General features: G+C 40.3%; 1 protein-coding gene across 2 annotated transcripts in view; it reads right to left on the bottom strand.

Moving 5' to 3' along the window:
• Nucleotides 1–1,091: 1,091 nt before the first annotated feature.
• Nucleotides 1,092–23,507, bottom strand: part of NAPB (NSF attachment protein beta) — a 63,805-nt gene continuing 41,389 nt past the window's right edge. For both annotated transcript variants that reach the window (XM_053573613.1, XM_053573615.1), the window contains 4 exons: nt 7,492–7,596; nt 6,129–6,197; nt 5,674–5,724; nt 1,092–4,496 (listed from right to left, as the gene is read on the bottom strand). In XM_053573613.1, the coding sequence (XP_053429588.1) occupies nt 4,386–4,496; nt 5,674–5,724; nt 6,129–6,197; nt 7,492–7,596 (336 nt within the window). In that variant the 3' untranslated portion in view covers nt 1,092–4,385. The remainder of the gene's footprint in view (nt 4,497–5,673; nt 5,725–6,128; nt 6,198–7,491; nt 7,597–23,507) is intronic.

Below are 23,507 nucleotides of genomic sequence, written 5' to 3'. Positions count from 1 at the left end.
GTCATTTTCAGCATTTTTTAAATTCAAGTATTTCATTGCATGAAAACTCTTGTATTCCTTTTTTAAAACACAAGCATGCAGATCCCTGGAAGGCGTCCCTTCTTAATGCTAAGTGAGATTTTTTTCCTAAAAAGGTCACTACTGAATGGAGATAATGTATGGAAATAACACTCTAAACAAGAGGCTGTCTAGCACATATGTCCTGTCAAGTGTAGGTTGATGATAAAGAAATACCAAAAAACATTAAAATTTTGCTTTAAATGACTTGGAGAGTCAAGAATATGCTTTAGGACATAAAATCAATGCTGTGACAGGATGATGGGATGAGCTGGCTGGTAACTACCCCACAAGTCTGCCTCCTCCCCCAAACTTCAGGCTCCAGCAGTCAGCGGGTTTGAGCCCCACAGCATCCTCTGCCCCTGCACAGATATCTCCAAAACCAACTGCCCAGAGAGTCAGCTGGCATTTTCTTAGGGGAAGGGAGTGGCAGGCTTCAGGATCCATCGCTTCCCTGTCAGCCAGCAATCTTTCAGCAGCCACTCTTTCCTCAACGCTACAAATGACTGTTGAGCATGAGGATTCAAGGTGATGAGAATGTGAGGTTGAAAAGAGCTCTGCACTTCATTGAGGGTTTCCTTCTAAACTCTCAGTCTGGGCTCAAGGCCCATAACTCAGTGGTTAGGGCACCAGCCACATACACCAGGGCTGGCGGGTTTGAGCCTGGCCCAGGCCAGCTAAATAACTGACAACAACAAAAAAATAGCCAGGCATTGTGGTGGGTGCCTACAGTCCCAGCAACTTGGGAGGCTGAGGCAAGAGAAATCGCTTAAGCCCCAGAGTTTGAGGTTGATGTGAGCTGTAGCACCATGGCACTCTACTGAGGGCAACAAAGTGAGACTCTGTCTCAAAATACTAAATAAACTCTCTGTCTGCAAAACCATTAAAATTGTATAGGTTCAAACAGCCTAACGCAAAGAGCCTAGAGAATATTAGTGTGCAGTGCCTTAAACTTAAGGGGACAATTTTGAGAAAGGGAAGCTACTTTTGATTTGTATAAATTCAGCAAGGAAAGACTAGGCAAAATGTTACTTATAATTTCCATTTTATTTACTCGTACAGGTTCAAATAATACAAACATACTCTTCTAAGGTAGACTTATTGTTACATGGTGAGTTTTCATAGTGTAATCCCCTGCTGAAGAGCAGCTTCGGCTTCCACAGGGCAGGAAACCTGCTCCTGCTCACAGCTGACACGGCAGCAGGCAGGTCACAGGGCATGCTGTGCAGCCCAATTCCCCAAAGTCACAAAGGTTTTGCATTTGGACATTTTAAATGCACGATTAAACAAGAAATGCATATACTTTAGTTACAGTGACACTATCACACATGGTCACAACTGTGCAAAAATACTGTTTTCAAATCACTAAATTAAAAAAAGAACTTATACAAGCTATAAAAATGTTGCCACAAAAAGCAAAGCTTTCCTGTAAGAAATTCTCACTACTTGGACAATGAGCCAACTTCCAATTTGCTAAAGTTTAAGAGCTGTGCCATAATCATTATATTTATTCATAAATAATCTCTTTAAATCTTGAAGACCTGACTCATTGGCCTCTGGATATATGGCACCATCCTCTATCCAGGGGACACAGAAAGGAATTAAGTTTGCATTCTGTTGTCTGAGCCTTTCTCTCATTCTCCTTTTATCGTCTGGCAGGTCTATCCTAGTTATCACAATTACTTTTATTCTTTTCATGTGAAATATTAAAGATAAAAATTAAATCTTAACCCAGGCCCCAGTCCCAGTGTTTATTTCAATGCAAAGAAGCAATTCTCTAACAAAACATTACACACCCTGTACTTAAAAAACCAAACCTCTTCAGACAGGCATCTGTTAGAGGATCATGATAAAAGGTCAACAAACAGAAATGCCCTGAAAGAAATGACTCGGTTTTTTGTAGGAGATGCCAAGAGCCGGACAGCCTCTGGGCAAGATATTTTGCAGCTCGGGGGCAGACCCACGGGCAACTCATCCACAGGTGTTAAAGCTTAAATATCCTTTGGAGTCTCCAGGAGAGAGTCCAAGCCGAGGCAATCCTTAAGCACACGGTCATTACCTAATACTCCCCTCACCTGTCAGGACTGTCTCACTAAATAGCTCCTGAGGAGGTTGCTTGAGGCTGCCCTGCCCTTATGGTTAGCCCACCTCTTGCAGCTTATACTTCTATCCGTGTCACACCTGTTTCCTTCACGCGAGGACAGCAACAGGGCCCTAGCGGTCACAACAGTTTTTACTTTAAGGGGTCAGACTATAAGATTCTTTGTTAAACTGGTAATGACACAAGCACACCACCCTGTTCCAACGCTCTCCTAATGGACACTTAAAACAGAGGGCCCCAGCTACACCCCGCTGGCTGTAGAACATATTAGGTATAGCGACAAGAAACCACTTTTCTCTGATCATTTTTTCATAAGAGATTCTAAGAGGGAGTGAAGACGCACCAGCTGGGCACCACTATAGATCTGATCTCCAACGGCAGCATCTTTCATTCAAGCATCCCAGAACTTGGAAGGAAGGGAAGAAGAAATCCTCATCAGATTCTAGGGCCTATGGCCAGAGCAACCTCATCTCCTGGCCCACTCCCTCTACCCCAGTGGACAGACAACTCTCACACCTCGGAGCTTTCAGCTTTACTAGCCTGCTTCACACAAATCACCATCACAATTATGACCATAAGTCTTCAGGGCCATTTGATGTGGAACCTATACAATCTGGCCTTAGCTGGCTCTTTCAGTTTCATCTCCAGGTACTTTCTCTTTCATTCTAGACTGACCTACTCCCCACTCCTAAAGTCCCCCTCGCTCAGCCTGCGGCCAGAGCTCACCCAATCTACTTCTGCCCAACAAAATCCTACCAATCCCAGTCAAAGAACCATCCAAAAATGAAAATGCCACTCCAGTACTACTTACTGACATAATATGGGAAGTTTCATTATCTGTCATTAATGACAGCAGCACAATTTAGAAAGAACCACAGGTTATGATGGGCAGCAAACACATATCATTTGCATCTTCTTTGAGATGAGTCTCCCATTGTTGCCCAGGTTAAACTCCTGGGCTCAAATGCTCCTCCCAGCAGCCTCCAGAGTAGCTGGGACTACAGGTACATGCCACTGCATCCTGCTTCCAACAGATGCATGCTGAACACAAATCATGTAACTGTAAAATATGAACAGAAGAGATTCAGGAAATGACTGTGCCAAAAGCACTACATCAGCATATAAAATAATAGGTAGGATCAAATTTACAAACAGGAGGGTATCCATATATTCTGTAGACTGAAATAAACAGGACAAAGTTCAAACACACAAGCAAAGAGGAAGATCAAGTCTCCTCAGAAGTAATTAAGAATTCCTGCCCAATTGGTCAAAAACCAAACTCCTGTACCATATTTACCCCACCTAACACATCAAGTTCAATAAATCAATAAATTAATTACATATATTCTCAAGCTTGACTTAGATAATCTATCAAGCCCTGATCAAAATTTACATGGCCATGGCACAGAAGACACCACCTCAATATGGGAGCGTGCATGAAAATAAAGACCAGGACGTGCCAATTAAAACATTCACAGGCAAACAAAGGGATTTCTACTCCAACTGTAAGTGGAAACTATCTCCAAGGGAAAGGGGAAATTCCATTCTAAAGATCTTATGATTTGTGTGTGCACATGTGTGTCAGTCAACTCCACTGTTGACGTTCACCCACACACAGAACCAGTGCTGCCAAAAAGCCCCTTTCCTCCAGAGCCGCGACAGACTCTGGCTACTCGAAACTTTTGCCATGCACATACACGTACATGTTTACAAACAGAACATTGTGGAAAGCAAAGAAACTTTTCAGTAGTATCACTGAAATAAACACAGAACTACAAAACCATAAACATCTCTAACAAAGTTATAAACTCATTCCTAATAACTGTCCTAGAAGTTAAACACCTTTAAAGAACAAATACGTCCAGAGGCCAATGTACAGAGAAAACTGCAAAATGTCTATTAGAACTGGGTTGGGTACTTCAGTCCAAGGAAAAGGACATAAAAACGTGGCAACATCAAACATGGTCTCTGAAAATACCACAGTAGTAGGGTTGCAATTCTGAAGTAATGCTCAGGAAACACTGGGGTTCTGTCTGGGGTTCATAATCACAGACAGGGACCTCCTCCTCTGTCTCACAGCAGCACACGCGCAGGGAGCTTAAACAATACATGGGCCATTTGGCTCATATGCAACAAAATTAAGCATTAAATGGGTATCCCATAAAGATCACTTAGCCCTAAGACAAAACTAAAGAGGAGTTAACCACATGCCACAAAGACAGATGTTTCACTTCAGGTCTCCGTCTCCTTCTCCATCCCCCTGGATGGACTTTTTGATGCGGAGCAGCATGGTGGTCAGCCACTGGTCCAAGCGAGATATTGAGTCAAATTCCTTCACCTAGTATAAGGAAAGAGGAACAGGAATTATTGCACGGAAATATATCCAAAACACAAAACAACACTATCCCAAGCTGCATTTATAGTAAAAATCCACCAACTTTCTCATTAGAAATTATTCATTCCAGTTTATAACTTGCTTTATTAAAAATTGTTTATTTTTTCATTATCCTGTTAATGTTTTGATGGCTCTAGGGGCATGTTCCTGGGATACTGTATGTGAAGATGTGTAAGAAAAATTCATAACATTCACGAAAACAGAAAGGGCATTATCATCATATTAGAGGAAAATGGACACTGTATAATAATTACAAAGGAATGTGGAAAATATTCATGGACACGGAAAACACAGACGCAGAGTTAGAAGTAGAATCCCTTTAACACATTTCAATGCATTACCAAAAAATAAGTTGACAATAGGATGAAAATGACTTTGCAAAAAATTTAAACAGGAAAATATTCTTTTCCATTATCACTTCAGACCCATGATGAACATGCAAATGGAGGTTATTAGAAATCTGCTTGAATCTAAACATAAGATGGCCAAAGATAGGAAAACAAAAGCAAAAGAAAAAAGATGAGTATTAAGAATAAATTTCGGTTATTTTAAGCTACAAATATAACAAACTGTCACTACTTTGTTTCTATATTTAAAATTATATTTTCAACTAATTTTACTTTACACTTATTAATAGATCAGATTGTATCTGTTGCTTTTTTTTGCTCTGCTGCCCAGGCCACAGTGCAGGGACGTGACTGTAGCTCACTGCAGCCTTGAACTCCTGGCCTTAAGACATCCTCTTGCTTCATCCTTCTAAGCAGCTGGGACTCTTAAGTCACACCACCATGCCAAGCTTGGGTCAGATTAATTTCAAAAGACATGTTAAAACAACACATCATAATAGTATGTATGTGATATCTGCTCTTGAACTAGTCTGAAAGCTAAATTAGTTTTGAGTATAAATCAGGGAACAGCACCAACTGCAAATGGAATTTCTGCCTGGTAATGGCTAATGGAATAGTCCCATTTGTGGGAGATACAAAATATGACCTTTGGAAAATACAATATAGGTATGCTGAACAACATTCAAATAAATGTTTAGATTTTACACAATGAGAAGAAAACAAGTTTCTATAACTTAAGTCTTCAAGAATATGTATCCCAAAGCAGAACTTACTGCTTCAGTGTAAGCTTCACTGTTCTGTTCTTCGTGAGCTTCTAGAAGTTTCTGGTAGCATAAAAATATGGAAAAAATAGTTAAGACAAAAAGTCCTATTTCTGAATGGATACTTTAAACACAGAAACAGCCTTTGCATGGTATTAACTCATGTTGCCAAATACCTCACCTATTTGGAGAAATATTCAAACACGAGTTAGGATCCAAGTTAAAACAAAAAAGATCTAGTTTTTAACTATTAGTATTAATAATATTTCTGAACTGTCTATTCCAGAGAACAGCGCTCTGTTCTTGACACTAATGGCAGTAGAATACCCACAGCACAACACAGGAAAGCACCAGGTCTCCCGGTTAGCAGATTTCAGATTAAAACTTCATGTTAAACCAAATCCCACTCAGGTACTGTCATCTGATAGAGCAAAACTTCTTTTCTTCAAAGTTTCAAAATTACTTACTTTCAATAATTTACATTCTCTTGAATCAGTAAATGCTGGAAACATTTCCTCATACTTCTCAAGAGCAAGCTGAGAAAGAAAAACCACTCATCAAGGTCAGACTTATTCAACTAGGAAACAAAGCTTTCAACATTGTATTAACTTCAAGAAATACTTAAGCGTTTAAGAAGTAAACTGTTAAATCAACAACAGAATCAACCTATTTTGAATTTTCAGTTTCAATTAAGAATTATTTCCAGGGTGGCACCTGTGGCTCAGGGCACCTGTGGCTCCCCGCCCCATATACTGAAGGTGGCGGGTTCAAACCCAGCCCCGGCCAAAAACTGCAAATAAATAAATAAATAAATAAAATGATCTTTCAAAAAATAAAAAAAATAAATAAAAAGAATTATTTCCAAACCAATTTTCCCAAGTTAGGGTGCTGAAGAGAGGCAATCTGAAAGAAAACTAATTCTAAAAATTCACAGACCAGGTGTTTATGTTCATCATTAAATGGAGAAGCTCTTCCTTAACACTGTCCAGATTACAAACAAATCACGTTTAGATTCCCATTCAAGGTTGGGGAGAAGAACATTTTGCTCTTCCAAGTCTGGACCCTTGATGCCCATCCACCTCGGCCTCTGTCTCCCAGCTCATACTTCTCCCCAAGCCCTGCTCCCACTCCATTTCTGAGTAGTTTTTCTTTTCTAGTTTCCTAATTTCTTTCTTTTTGAGACAGGGTTGTCAGCCAGGCTGAAGTGTGGTGGCACCATCACAGCTCACTGCAACATTGAACTAACTCTTGGACTTAAGAGATCCTGCCATCCGGCTTCCCAAAGTACTGAGATTGTAGTCATAAGCCACCCACCATGCCCAGCCCCCTAATTTCTTTAAAGCAAAACTACTAAAGTAAATGTGCCCTTCAGAAAACTTACAGCTTTGACTATTGAAAGATTATAGTGGGAAAATCTTCCACAGAATTATTCCTTTGAATGAACCCAGTATAGTCTTGCTACTAACAGCCAAACAAAATGGAATCAAGAACAGCAGAAGGCCAGGTGTGGTGGCTCATGCCTGTAAACCCTAGCAACCTGGGAGGCCGAGAAGGGTGGAATGCCTGAGCTCAGGAGTTTGAGACCAGCCTAAGCAAAAAAAACAAGAATCCATCTCTTAAAAAAAAATAGGTGGGTGTTGTGGTAGGTGCCTGTAATCCCAGCTACTCCAGAGGCTGAGGCACGAGGATCTCTTGAGTCCAAGAGTTTGAAGTTGCTGTGAACTATGATGCCATGGCACTCTACCCAGGGTGACTGAGTGAGACTGTCTCAAAAAAAGAACAACCAGAAGAGGACATGTAGGCAGGGGCCATTTCCAGGGGACTCCTTACCTTGGCATTCAACTCATCTACTATGAAGTGACAGAGGGCTGCTTTGAAGAAATAATCCTTTGCACTGTACTTCAACAAAGGATTATCCATTGTGTTTGCCCCAACCTAGGCACAGAAAACAGTTAATTTAAAAGATTGCCTTTTGCAAAAAAAAAGAAAAAAAAATATCTTACCTAAAAGATTGCCTTTTTATATTAAGCAAAATAATTCTCCTCTGTTGCCCTTTAGAATATACTTAAGAATCTTACGTTAGTTGAGCTGTGAAATATAGTAGAACCTCAGTAAGTTGACCACCCAAGCAAATGTAACAGGGGCAGTCAATATAAGGAACTAGGCCTACTATATTGACAGGTACATGTGGTACACGTCCAGTCTATGAAAATAAGGTCAATTTAAGGAGATGGTCAATTACAGAGGTTCTACTGTACATTCTTTTAACTCAATACCACATAGTAGAAAACCCCTTTTTTTTTTTTTTTTTTAGAGACAGAGTCTCACTTTATCGCCCTCAGTAGAGTGCAGTGTCGTCACAGCTCATAGCAACCTCCAATTTCTGGGCTTAGGCGATTCTCTTGCCTCAGCCTCCTGAGTAGCTGGGACTACAGGCGCCTGCCACAATGCCCGGCTAACTTTTTTTGTTGCAGTTTGGCCGGGCCAGGTTTGAACCTGCCACCCTCGGTATATGGGGACAGCGCCTTGGCCACTGAGCCACAGGCGTTGCCCAGTAGAAAATCTCAGTAGACAAAAATATTAAATACAAAAAGTGCTAACTTTTGAAAAACAACTTGTTGAAAAAACAACTTGGAAGACTTCTGCCTCCGGGAAGATAAAGCAGAGACATCCCTTCCCCCATTCCTCCCACTAAGCACAACTGAAAGCCCAGGTCATTTTACACAAAACAAACATCCACCAATGATGGACAAAAGGGGGCAGAGCCACGAGGGACTTTAAGACCCAAGACAAAATCTAAGGGTAGGTTCTCCTGCGTTCTCCTTTCCTTCCTGTATCCATGGCACAGAACTGAAAAAACCAGCAACCCAGAACTGTCAATAGGTGCAGACCAAAAAAGAGAACTGATACTGCCTGCTCTCCAGCCAAAGGACCAGGGCAGGGGAAGCCTATCAAGAGAGAACGCTTAGACAGTACCTCTCTACTCCATCCAAACACACAGAAAATGCCCACTCCCGCAAATATCACCAAGGCTGAAGAGGGAGCCATGGTGCCCATTCTTGCAGGCCTGTAAGGAAGGGTCTAACATCCCTGCCAAGGGGGCCTCAGGGAAAGCCACACAGGGAGCTGAGGCTTTGTCCTCCCCTCCACCCATCACCGAAGCAGTACAGACACACAGGGAGCCTGGGCCCCACCTGCGTCCAGCAGGAACGAGGCACCCCTCCATCTCCCAGCTGGAGGTGTCAGACGAGGTCTGGTGGAAGGTGGAGGGTGAAGACTTTTCAGTATCACCAGATGAAATGAAGAGCCCCTGCATGGTGTTGGTGGAGACCAGGTAGGGAGTGCAATGTGTCTACCTCCGTCCAGAGGTAACTAGGCTGCCTCAGGTGTCAATGGAGGCCTAGTGATGGGCTTGAACTTCCACCTCCACCTGGCCATAATGAAAAAACATCCCAACTTTTCCCAACGAGATGAGTGTCAAAGAAGGACAGCCAAAAGAAAAGGTTTAAATGGTACTCATAACCTAATGCAAAAATGCCTTGTTTTCAATAAAAAGCATTCATAATAGCAAAAACACAGGAAGATCTCAAGTTGTATGAAGAAAGACAAATAAGAGGTAGCAATGCCCAGATGACAGAAATGTCAGAATTATCTACTGAACCTTTCAAAGGAGCCCTCTAAAAATGCTTCAATATGAAATTACAAAAGCACTTGAAGCTAATGAAAAAAAAGAAAGTGGAAGCAGCCCAAATGCCCATCAACCCATGAATGGATCAACAAATTGAGTATATGTATACCATGGAATACAATTCAGCCATAAAGAAAATGGAGACCTTACATCTTTTATGTTTACCTGGATGGAGTTGAAATACATTCTTCTTAGTAAAGTATCTCGGAATGAAAAAATAAATATTCAATGTACTCAATACAAATACAAAACCAATCTATAAACAATTACATGCTCATATGAACAATAAAACACAAAAATATGGGAGCAGGGGGAGAAAAGAAGGGAGGAGAAAGGGGAAGATGATTAGTAGAAGGAGGGAGGGCATTTGGCGGGATCTCACCTAATAGGCACAATGGGTGGGTGGATACCACCCCCCCTAATAAGGTGTTCTTTTACAACTGGAACTTTACCTTGGAAGTGAAAACAATGTAATCTGAAAATTTGCACCCTCACTTTAATTGGAAATAAAAAAAAGATAACTAAATAACACAAAGCATCAATGAAGAAAAAGCCACTAAGAAAAAAACTTAAAGATGTAAAGAAAAATGAGAATTTCAGAACTGAAAAACATGATAACATATATCAAAAGTAGGTGAGGTGAGCTCCAAGACAGAATGGATAGGGCAGAGGAAAGAATCAGTGAACTGGATGACAGAAACAACAGAAATCGGTCTGAACAAAAGAGATCAGACTGGCTTAAAAATGAACACACCATCCTGGAACTATAAAACAAGGTCCATCTTTTGTGTTCTTTGAGTTCTAGAAGAGGAGAAGAAAGAAAGGGACTGAAAAACCATTCAAAGAATAAACTGCTAAGGAATTCTCAAATTTGTCAAGAAATAGAAACCTACAGATTCTAGAAATTTAGTGAAACCCAAACAGCATAAAATCAAATACAGCAGAACCTTTGTAGCTGATCACCCTTCCTATACTGGCCACCTCCTTAAGTTGGCCTAATTTTCACAGACCAGACATGCCTAGTTCCTTACGTTGACCATGTCTATATGTTGACCATTTTATTACAGTCCCTTGTGTGGTTAACTTACTGAGGTTCTATTGTACACGCACCCAAGATACGTTATCATTACACTTACAAAAACTGAAGACAAAGACAAAACTTATGAAAGTGGTGGGAGAATGACACTTTACCCACAAGAGAAAAAACAACTTGAATGACAAGAAACTTCTCATCAAAACTTATGGAGGCCATAAATTGTACTTTTTTTTAATTGAAAGAAAATATCTATCAATTTAGAATTGTACACCCCAGGAAAATATACTTCAGGAATAGGGGTGGCGCCTGTGGCTCAAGGAGTAGGGTGCCGGTCCCATATGCCAGAGGTGGCGCGTTCAAACCCAGCCCCGGCCAAAAACCAAAAACCAAAAACCAAAAAAAAAAGAAAGGAATAAAAAAGAAATCAAGACATTTCCAGATGAAGGAAAGTTAAGAAAATTTACTACCCTAAAAATAATGGCAAAATGATTTTCTCTAACTTGGAAGATCAGGAAGGAAGAACGAACTTGGTAAACAAAAATATGGGTAAATATAATCAGCTTTCCTTCTCTTCTTGAGTTTTTAAAATTATGTTTGATGGCTGAAGCAAAAATTCTGACTAATGTGGTTTTGCATGTATGCAGAGGAAATATTTAAGATAATTATGCATTGGGTGGAGCCTGTGGCTCAGTGAGTAGGGCGCCAGCCCCATATACCGAGGGTGGCAGATTCAAACCAGGCCCCAGCCAAACAACAACAACAAAAATACATAGTCAGGCATTGTGGCAGGCACCTGTAGTCCCTGCTTCTTGGGAGGCTGAGGCAAGAGAATCGCCTAAGCCCAAGAGCTGAAGGTTGCTGTGAGCTGTGAGCTGTGATGCCATGGCATTCTACTGAGGGCGACAAAGTGAGACTCTGTCTCTTAAAAGAAAAAAAAAAAAAAAGATAATTATGTATTGACTGGGAAGAGTAGAGGGTTAGGGTTAGTACGCTTGGATGTGTGGGAGATCCTGGAACTAGTTCCCCATGGATACCGAGAAACAAAGGTACTCAACAAACACTACAGAATATAGAATGACCCCAAAAAAAGTGTGGAAAAGAAAACAGAAATAAGAAACAAAATAAAGACAGAAAAAAGTAAAATGGCAGCATAAAGCCCTAACATATCAATAATTATATTAAATAGTAATTATCTAAATATATCAATTGTAAAAGACTGGAAGAGAGGATTACAAAATAGGACCCAACTGTAAGAAGTTCACTTCAGTTATACCAATACAGATGTACACATAAAAAGCAAGAGGGAGTAGAAAGCAGATAAAGCCCTCTGAGCAAAGAAGATTACTGGAGACTAAGGACAACAAATAATGTTAAAAAGAAGGAGCCCTTAAAAAGAGTCACAGTTCAGAACTGCAAAATATGTAAAGAAAGCCTGCCAGAATGAAAAGAGACAGACAAAACCACATTACATTGGGAGCGTTCAGCACCCAACTCTCAAAAATTGATAGCAATACAAATAAAATTGGCAAGTATTTTAAAGAACTGAACGGTGCCACCAACCAACTCAACAAGGAACTAACCAACACTTAGAGAACACACTCGCATAGCAACAGCAGGACGATACACAGACACCAAGGCAGACCAAATCTGGGGCCATAAACAGACCTCTACCAATTGTTAAGAACTGAAATAACACAAAGTATGTTATCTCATCACAAACTAGACATCAATAACAGAAAGATTACAGGAAAATTTCTACCAAAAACATAGAAGTTAAATAAAACACTTCTAAGTAATCCCTGGATCAAGGAAAATCAACAAATACAATAAGCTGAATTAAAATCAAAATAATAATGTAACAACTTTGTAAAACAGTCAAAGCAGTGTTGAAAGGGCAATTGATAGCACTAAAAAATGCATACACAGCAAATAAGAACATCAATAAGCCACAGCCTCCACCTCAAGTACTTGGAAAAAGAAAAGCAAAATAAATCCAAAGAAAGTAGAAGGAAGGAAATCATAAAAACAGTAATTAATGAAAATGAAACAAAAATAGAGAAAACTACTGAATTCTACCAAATATTTCAAGAGGGTGGTGCCTGTGGCTCAGTGAGTAGGGCGCTGGTCCCATATACCAAGGGTGGCAGGTTCAAACTTGGCCCGGTGAATTGCAACAAAAGAAATAGCTGGGTGTTGTGGCGGGCGCCTGTAATCCCAGCTACTCGGGAGGCTGAGGCAAGAGAATCACCTAAGTCCAGGAGTTGGAAGTTGCTGTGAGCTGTGATGCCACAGCACTCTACCGAGGGCCATAAAGTGAGATTCTGTCTCTACAAAAAAAAAACAAAAACAAATATTTCAAGAAAAATCAATACCAATGATTCATAAACTCTTTCACAAAAACAAACAAACAAAAACAACATCAACAACAACAAAAAAAAAAAAACAGAAGGGGAAGGAACACTTCCTAACTCACTGTGAGGCCAGAGTTAACCCGATACAAATACCAAAGTATCCACAAGAAAAGAAAACTGATAATCAAAATCCTTTACAAATAAATAGATATAAAATCCTCAGCAAAATATTAAAAAATCAATCCTGGCACTTAAAAAAAGGATTACACTCCATGACTGTGTGGTAAAGGATTAATCTTGCCCAAAGGGAGATCTGGACTTTGCCTGTGGCTCCTGGGAAGTAATGTCTAAATCCTGGGAACATCTTGCCTCAAAGAGTGCCTTTGGTGACCTTGGGCTTTGGGTGATGTGGTTCAACTCAACCTACAGAGGGTGGAGAATAGGGTTAGCCACAGTGTGGCAACCATGTCCTGGAACTCTCCTGGACCCTCTCCTATTAGCTTCTCCTTTGATTGATTATAATCTATACCCTTTTGGCTACAATAAACCACAACTGCAAGTGTAACTAGTTCTTCCAGCAAATTATGAAAATGTGGGCATTCTTGGGGCCCCCAAATTTTGCAATGATCAAGCAAGATTTACCATACAAATCTAAGGGTGGTTGAACATATGGAAAAAAAAAGGAATACACAATATTACTTGTAATAAAGACCAAAAACCATATGCTCACTAAATAGATGTGGAAAAAGCATTTGACAAAATCTAACACCCTTTAATGATAAAAATACTTAACATACTAGAAAGAAAAGGGAACTTCCTCAAACTGATAAAGCTATTTACAAAAAAACCCACAGCTAACACAATACTTAACAGTAAAAGATTGAAGGCTTTTCCTATAAGATCAGGAAAAAGACAAACATGTCTGCCCCTGTCACTTCTCTACAGAACTGTACTGGCAACTCTAGCCAGGGAAACTGATAAGAAAAGGGGATTCAGACCGAAGAGGAGGAAGTAAAGCTGTTGCTATTTACAGATGACACTTGTATTGTCTAAATCTATTAGAGTTAATAAACAAGTTTAGCAAGGTTGCAGGATACAATGCTGATGAAGTTCAATTCTATTCCTATACATTAGCAATTAATAACCTGAAAAAGATATTAAGAAATTAAGTAGCATCAAAAAAATAAAAAACTGGGGCATGCAGGGAAGATGGCGGCCGAGTAACACCTTCCTTGCATCTGGGCACCGAGAGTCTGGGGAGATAGGACTCCAGGCATCTCTGGCTGGTGGGATCTGCCTATCATCACCCCTGTGAGGACACAGGGAGTCAGCAAGAGACTTCTGGACCCCAAGAGGAGGACTAAAACAGTGGAAAAATGGCAAGTGGTCGCGTGTGTTCAAGCCGTCTAAACCGGCCGCAACTCTAACTTCAGTAGCAGCGAGACTGCAAACCAGAAAGGCCTTAACTGTGAACTGTTTTGGTGTCTTTGGACTTGGCACTCAGTTGAACTGCCTTGGGGAGAGCCTGAGCAGGAGTGTGGAGAACTTTGCCCGTTGTCTAGGGCCCCAGTCTGAGCCGCTGAGCCAGACGGAGCTAATAGTGTTTGGCTGTGGGTCACAGGCAGCCATTGTGAGTGATCTGCCCTGGCAAGCTCAGCCCCAGGGTTGCAGAGGTAGAATCGGGTGGGAGCTGGTAACCCAGCGACCAAGTAGCCTAAGGGTGGGGTCTGAGCTGCCTTGAAGCCCTAACCCTCAGGGGCAGAGTGAGACCGGTTTTGGCACACTGGGTAAGTGGACAGCCACTTCAGCAGTGATTCCAGCGACAAGCACTTTCCTGGGAAAGCTTCTGCTCAGCAAGTTTACAAGTTCAAAGTGCCTTTTAAGTGGGCTGAAGAGAGACTTAGGGTGTCTACTTGCTGGGGTTTGAGAAATCAGCAGCCTCCAGTAGTATCAGAACTGTGATTAACATCTCATACCCCAGAAGACCACATGTTGCCCAGACAATATTCAATAACATATACATACTGCTTTGTTTTTGGTTGTGATTTTTTTGTTTCTTTTTTTTTTTGGTTTGGTTGGGTTTTTTTTTGTTTATTTTGATGTTGCTGATGTTTTCTTTTTTAATTTCAACCTTTTCCATACAGATGGTTTTTCTTTCTCAATTTTTCTAGTTCAATTATAATTTCCCATTGCTGCCTTTGCTAGTGTTTCTACTGCTACTATTTGGTTTTTCACCCAATTTTATCCCGTAAGGTTCTCTGTGTGCTTGTTTTCGTTTGATATATAGCATTTTTGTCTTTCCTCTCTACTTGGTGGAGGTGGGGTACTGTGTCTGATCAGGTTAGCAAAGAGCTGCTGACCTCAAGGGAACCACCCAATTGGGCACCCCCAGAAGGTGGGGATTTTTAAGGTTGTGTCAAAGTACCCTACTGCTCACCTATATTGCTCTGTCTCCCTCTTTCTGTGCCTCTCTTCTTTTTGTCAATATTCCTTTTACCCACCCCCTCTCCTTTCTCTATTTTTCTTTTATTTTCTTATCACTCAGTCCTCCTTTCTTTCATCCCTTTTTTGCTCTTCATCCTTCTCACCCTTCTGGTCCTATAACCCTTAGTCCACAGGCACGAGAAGTTAAACAGCAAGAGGAAGTGAAAGGAAAATTAGGGCAAGGAAACAGATAAAAGAAATCACTCATGAGGAAGAATCAGCAGAAAACTCCAGGCAACATGAAGAACCAGTCCAGAACAACCCCGACAAGGGACCATGAGGTAGCTACTGCAGAGGATTCCACCTATAAACAAATGTTAGAAATGACAGAAAGGGAACTTAGAATACACATGTTGAAAACAATGAAACAAATGATGGAAACAAAGAAGGAAACTACTAATAAAGTGGAAAATAACCAAAAGGAAATCCAAAAACAGAATCAAATAAGAGATGAACGATATGAAGAATATAAAAACGATATAGCAGAGCTGAAGGAACTGAAACAGTCAATCAGGGAACTTAAAGATGCAATGTAAAGTATCAGCAACAGGTTAGAACATGCAGAAGAAAGAATTTCAGAGGTAGAAGACAAAGTTCTTGAGATAACTCAGATAGTAAAAGAGGCAGAAAAGAAGAGAGAGAAAGCAGAACGTTCACTGTCAGAATTATGGGACTTTATGAAGCGTTCCAACATACGAGTTACAGGAATTCCAGAAGGGGAAGAAGAATGCTCCAGAGGAATGGAAGCCATACTAGAGAATATTATAAAAGAAAATTTCCCAAAAATCACCAAAGATTCTGACACACTGCTTTCAGAGGGCTATCGGACCCCAGGTCGCCTCAACTCTAACCGAGCTTCTCCAAGATACATTGTGATGAACCTGTCCAAAGTCAAGACAAAAGAAAAGATTCTGCAAGCTGCCAGGAGTAAGCGCCAGTTGACCTACAGGGGCAAATCCATCAGAGTGACTGCAGACTTCACTAATGAAACTTTCCAAGCAAGAAGACAATGGTCATCTACCTTTAATCTACTTAAAAAGAACAATTTCTGGACCAGAATTCTGTACCCTGCTAAGCTAAGCTTAAAAATTGATGGAGATGGCGGCACCTGTGGCTCAGTCGGTGGGGCGCCGGCCCCATATACCGAGGGTGACGGGTTCAAACCCGGCCCCGGCCAAACTGCAACAAAAAAATAGCCGGGCGTTGTGGCGGGCGCCTGTAGTCCCAGCTACTCGGGAGGCTGAGGCAAGAGAATTGCTTAAGCCCAGGAGTTGGAGGTTGCTGTGAGCTGTGTGAGGCCACGGCACTCTACTGAGGGCCATAAAGTGAGACTCTGTCTCTACAAAAAAAAAAAAATTGATGGAGAAATCAAATCATTTACAGACACACAAACATTGAGGAAATTCGCCACCACAAGACCAGCTCTATAGGAAATACTTCAACCTGTACTGCACACTGACCACCACAATGGATCCAGCAAGGTAAAAACTCAGAAATTGAAGGACAGAACCTAACCTCCACACTGATGCAAAAGATAAAACTAAGCAATGGACTCTCACAAAATAAGACGAATAGAATACTACCACACTTATCAATTATCTCAATAAATGTTAATGGCTTAAATTCCCCACTGAAGAGACATAGATTGGCTGACTGGATTAAAAAACACAAGCCATCCATTTGCTGTCTGCAAGAAACACACCTGGCTTCAAAAGACAAATTAAAGCTCTGAGTCAAGGGTTGGAAGACAATTTTTCAGACAAATGGAATTCACAAGAAAAGAGGAGTTGCAATCTTATTTTCAGATACATGTGGATTTAAAGCAACTAAAGTCAAAAAAGACAAAGACGGTCACTTTATATTGGTCAAGGGAAAAATACAACAAGAAGACATTTCAATTCTAAATATGTATGCACCCAATTTAAATGCTCCCAGATTCTTGAAACAGACCTTACTCAGTCTGAGCAATATGATATCTGATAATACCATAATAATAGGGGACTTTAACACTCCTCTTACAGAGCTGGACAGATCCTCTAAACAGAAATTAAACAAAGATATAAGAGATTTAAATGAGACTCTAGAACAACTGTGCTTGATAGATGCATATAGAACACTCCACCCCACAGATAAAGAATATACATTCTTCTCATCACCCCATGGAACATTCTCCAAAATTGATCATATCCTAGGACACAAAACAAATATCAACAGAATCAAAAGAATTGAAATTTTACCTTGTGGTCAAATTACCTTCTCAGACCACAAGGCACTAAAGGTGGAACTCAACTCTAACAAAAATGCTTGACCTCACCCAAAGGCATGGAAATTAAACAATCTTCTGATGAATAACAGATGGGTGCAGGAAGAAATAAAACAGGAAATCATTAACTTCCTTGAGCGTTATAACAACAATGAAGACACAAGCTACCAAAACCTGTGGGATACTGCAAAAGCAGTTTTGAGAGGAAAATTCATTGCTTTAGATGCCTACATTCGAAAAACAGAAAGAGAGCGCATCAACAGTCTCACAAGAGATCTTATGGAATTGGAAAAAGAAGAACAATCTAAGCCTAAACTCAGTAGAAGAAAAGAAATATCCAAAATCAAATTAGAGATCAATGAAATTGAAAACAAAAGAATCATTCAGGAAATTAATGAAACAAGAAGTTGGTTTTTTGAAAAAATAAATAAAATAGATAAATCATTGGCCAGACTAACGAGGAATAGAAAAGTAAAATCTCTAGTAACCTCAATCAGAAATGATAAAGCGGAAATAACAACTGATCCCACAGAGATACAAGAGATCATCTCTGAATACTACCAGAAACTCTATGCCCAGAAATTTGACAATGTGAAAGAAATGGATCAATATTTGGAATCACACCCTCTCCCTAGACACAGCCAGGAAGAAATAGAGCTCCTGAACAGACCAATTTCAAGCAATGAGATCAAAGTAACAATAAAAAATCTTCCAACCAAAAAATGCCCTGGTCCAGATGGCTTCACTCCAGAATTCTATCAAACCTTCAAGGAAGAGCTTATTCCTGTACTGCAGAAATTATTCCAAAAAATTGAGGAAGAAGGAATCCTCCCCAACACATTCTATGAAGCAAACAGCACCCTGATACCAAAACCAGGAAAAGACCCAAACAAAAAGGAGAATTTCAGACCAATCTCACTCATCAATATAGATGCAAAAATTCTCAACAAAATCCTAGCCAGTAGATTACAGCTTATCATCAAAAAAGTCATTCATCATGATCAAGTAGGCTTCATCCCAGGGATGCAAGGCTGGTTTAACATATGCAAGTCCAAAAACATTATCCACCATCTTAACAGAGGCAAAAATAAAGATCACATGATCCTCTCAATAGATGCAGAAAAAGCATTTGATAAAATCCAGCATCCTTTTCTAATTAGAACACTGAAGAGTATAGGCATAGGTGGCACATTTCTAAAACTGATTGAAGCTATCTATGACAAACTCACAGCCAATATTTTACCCACAGCCAAAAAACTGAAAGCTTTTCCTGTTAGAACTGGAACCAGACAAGGTTGTCCTCTGTCACCTTTACTATTCAACATAGTGCTGGAAGTTCTAGCCAATACAATTAGGAAAGACAAGGAAATAAAGGGAATCCAAATGGGAGCAGAGGAGGTCAAACTCTCCCTCTTTACTGACGACATGATCTTATACTTAGAGAACCCCAAAGACTCAACCACAAGACTCCTAGAAGTCATCAAAAAATACAGTAATGTTTCAGGATATAAAAGCAATGTCCACAAGTCAGTAGCCTTGGTATACACCAATAACAGTCAAGATGAGAAGCTAATTAAGGACACAACTCCCTTCACCATAGTCTCAAAGAAAATGAAATACCTAGGAATGTACCTAACGAAGGAGGTGAAGGACCTCTATAAAGAAAACTATGAACTCCTCAGAAAGGAAATAGCAGAGGATATTAACCAATGGAAGAACATACCATGCTCATGGATGGGAAGAATCAACATTGTTAAAATGTCTATACTTTCCAAAGCAATCTACCTATTCAATGCCATTCCTATCAAAATACCAACATCGTACTTTCAAGATTTGGAGAAAATGATTCTGTGTTTTGTATGGAACCAGAAAAAACCCCGTATAGCTAAGGCAGTTCTTAGTAATAAAAATAAAGCTGGAGGCATCAGCACACCAGATTTTAGTCTGTACTACAAAGCCATAGTAGTCAAGACATCATGGTACTGGCACAAAAACAGACATCGACACTTGGAATCGAATGGAAAACCAAGAAATGAAACTAACATCTTACAACCACCTAATCTTCGATAAACCAAACAAGAACATACCTTGGGGGAAAGACTCCCTATTCAATAAATGGTGTTGGGAGAACTGGATGTCTACATGTAAAAGACTGAAACTGGACCCACACCTTTCCCCACTCACAAAAATTGATTCAAGATGGATAAAGGACTTAAATTTAAGGCATGAAACAATAAAAATCCTCAAAGAAAGCATAGGAAAAACACTGGAAGATACTGGCCTGGGGAAAGACTTCATGAAGAAGACTGCCATGGCAATTGCAACAACAACAAAAATAAACAAATGGGACTTCATTAAACTGAAAAGCTTCTGTACAGCTAAGGACACAATAACCAAAGCAAAGAGACAACCTACACAATGGGAAAGGATATTTGCATATTTTCAAAATCAGACAAAAGCTTGATAACTAGGATCTATAGAGAACTCAAATTAATCCACATGAAAAAAGCCAACAATCCCATATATCAATGGGCAAGAGACATGAATAGAACTTTCTCTAAAGACGACAGACGAATGGCTAACAAACACATGAAAAAATGTTCATCATCTCTATATATTAGAGAAATGCAAATCAAAACAACCCTGGGGTATCATCTAACCCCAGTGAGAATGGCCCACATCACAAAATCTCAAAACTGCAGATGCTGGCGTGGATGTGGAGAGAAGGGAACACTTTTACACTGCTGGTGGGACTGCAAACTAGTACAACCCTTCTGGAAGGAAGTATGGAGAAACCTCAAAGCACTCAAGCTAGACCTCCCATTCAATCCAGCAATCCCATTACTGGGCATCTACCCAGAAGGAAAAAAATCCTTTTGTCATAAGGACCCTTGTACTAGACTGTTTATTGCAGCTCAATTTACAATCGCCAAAATGTGGAAACAGCCTAAATGCCCACCAACCCAGGAATGGATTCACAAGCTGTGGTATATGTATACCATGGAATACTATTCAGCCATTAAAAAAAATGGAGACTTTACATCCTTCGTATTAACCTGGATGGAAGTGGAAGACATTATTCTTAGTAAAGCATCACAAGAGTGGAGAAGCATGAATCCTATGTACTCAATTTTGATATGAGTACAATTAATGACAATTAAGGTTATGGGGGGGGAAGCAGAAAGAGGGACGGAGGGAGGGACGTGGGGCCTTGGTGTGTGTCACACTTTATGGGGGCAAGACATGATTGCAAGAGGGACTTTACCTAACAATTGCAATCAGTGTAACCTGGCTTATTGTACCCTCAATGAATCCCCAACAATAAAAAAAATAAAAAACTTTGGCGTATATTTCACTGAAGAAGTATAAAACTTGGAAAGGAAAACTACAAAACACTGATGAACAAAATCAAAGATCTAAATAAATGGAAAAGCATGGTGGACTCATAGACTGTTGGCTTTAATACTGTTAAAATGGCTATATATATGTGTGTGTGTGTGTATATATATATATATATATTTTGTATTTTTTGGCCAGGGCTGGGTTTGAACCCGCCACCTCCAGCATATGGGACTGGCACCCTACTCCTTTGAGCCACAGGCGCTGCCCAAAGTGGCTATACTTTTTATGATGGATAACTTTATGTGTCAACTTGAGTGGGCCACAGGGTGCCCAGATATTTAGTGTTATTCTAGGTGTATCTTTGCAGGTGTTTCTGAATGAGATTAGCAATTGCATCAGTAAGAATGAGTAGATTGCCCTCCCCTACATAGATGGGCCTCATCCAAAAGGCTGAATAAAACAAAAGGTTAATAAGCAAGGGAGAAGAATTCATTCTCAGCGACTGAAGGTCTTGTTTCTCAAACCAGCACAAGGAAGAACAAACCAGAGGGGGAATGGTGGGGAATGAGGAAACACACAGGAGACAAAAATGGGATTGGAAAGGCTGGAGCAGCTAAGACAGCAGCCAGCACTGAACTGTGGAAACAGCTTTATTTATATAGTACCTTAAAGTTGCTAAATGACGTTAAGTCTTAAGCACGTGGAGTAAAGATTAACTTCAGGGAGGAAAAGCCATGTGATTACCACCAACATAAAAAGGAAAATAGGCAGGGGCTACATGACTTCTGGGAGAGAAGAAGGATCTGAACGTTCCCTGAACATCTCCCCAGGCTGTGGGGGCTCTGCTACCTCACAGCCCATCCTCCATTCTCTTGCTTTCAGACTTGGACTCACATTAGAATATACACCATCAACTGTCCTGGTTCTCAGGCCTTTGGACTTCACTATACCATTGGCTCTCCTGGATCTGTAGCTTGACCACTGCAGATCTTAGGACTTCTCTGCCTCCATAATCACATGAATTAATTCCTTACCATCCCTTCTCTACATATACACACAATCTCCCGTTGGTTCTGTTTCTCTGAAAAAACCCTGACTCTTCAGATTGGGCTACACGTTCAATGTGATCTCTTAAAATCCAAGCTGGCTTCTTTGCAGAGACTGATAAGCTGATCGTAATAGTCATATAACAATGTAAGGGATCCATCCAGAAAAGCCAAATAATCTTGAAAAAGAAGAAAAAGTTAGAGGACTCAAATTTCCTGATTTCAAAACTTTTTTCTTCCCCTCTTTTTTTTTTTTTAATTGAGACAGGGTCTCTCTGTTGCCCAGGCCAGAGTGCAGTGACATGATCATAGCTTGCTACACTCTCAAACTCCTGGGTTCAAGCAATTCTCCAGCCTCAGCCTCCCCAGTAGGTGTTCACAACGCCCAGGTAATTTTAAAATTTATTTTTGTAGAGACAAGGTCTTACTGTGTTGCCCAGGCTGGTCTCAAACTCCTGGCTTCAAATGATCCTCTTGCCTCAGCTTTCCAAAGTACTGGGATTACAGATGTGAGCTATTGCAACCAGGCCTGATTTCAAATTTAACACGACGCTACAGTAATCAAAATGGTGTAATACTAGTATGAAGACAAATAAACAGACCAATGGAAGGAAGACCCCCCCCCCAAAAGACCCTAATGTACTGGTAAAATAATGTTCATCAAGGGTCCTAATACCATTCAGTAGTGAAAAGATGATGTATTCAACAAATAGCAGTGGAAACCGAAATATCCATATACAAAAGAATAAATTTAGGGCCTTAGCTGATACAATATGCAAAAATTAAAACGGATAAAAGACCTAAATATAAGAATTAAAACTATAAAACTCTTAGAACAAAACAGGGGAAAAGCTTCACAACATTAGATTTGACAATAATTTCTTGGCTATGACAACTAAAGCACATAAAACTGAAGAAAAATTAGACAAACTGGACTTCACGAAAATTAAAAACTTCTGTGCATCAAAGGACACTAAAAACAGAGTAGGAAAGCAACTAAAAGGCGGCCCATTGAATAGAAGAAAATATCTGTAAGCCACACCGTCTGATCAGGGATTTATAGTCAGGACACATAACGAGCTCCTAAAACTCACTGCCAAAAACAAGTAATCCAATTAAAAACTGGGGAAAGAATGGAAATAGACATTTCTCTAATGAAGACATGAAACTGGACGGCATCGCACATCCTCAGGGAGACACAGGTAAGCCAGGTGTGGTGGTATATGTCTGACACCCTGGGGACGTGGGAGGCGAGACACCACTTCACACTCATGAAAGTGCCTATTACTGAGGAAAAAAAACAAACAAAGAAAAAACAAATGTAGATTATTAGTGAGAATGTGGAGAAACTAGAACCCTATGCATTGCTGGTGGGAAGATAAAATGGGTTTGGCAGTTGCTCAGAAAATTAAATGTAGACTTGCCACATGGCCCCACAATTACAATTCCTTTACAGAAATCGTGTACCTCTGGAAGCCTCTTGCTGGTAAATGCTTGCTGTCCCACCAAAATATGTTCTTCCCTCACCTATAGCGAATGTCATATCCATTACATGACAGCTTCTCAAAACTGTCATGTACACCCACGAGTGGGTTTCCCCAATGTTGATGCATCTCCTCCCCTACAAGGTGAGCTC

Source organism: Nycticebus coucang, chromosome 21, assembly GCF_027406575.1.
Source record: "Nycticebus coucang isolate mNycCou1 chromosome 21, mNycCou1.pri, whole genome shotgun sequence".
NCBI classification, from domain to species: Eukaryota; Metazoa; Chordata; class Mammalia; order Primates; family Lorisidae; genus Nycticebus; species Nycticebus coucang.
This window is presented reverse-complemented; position numbering and strand designations above follow the sequence as displayed.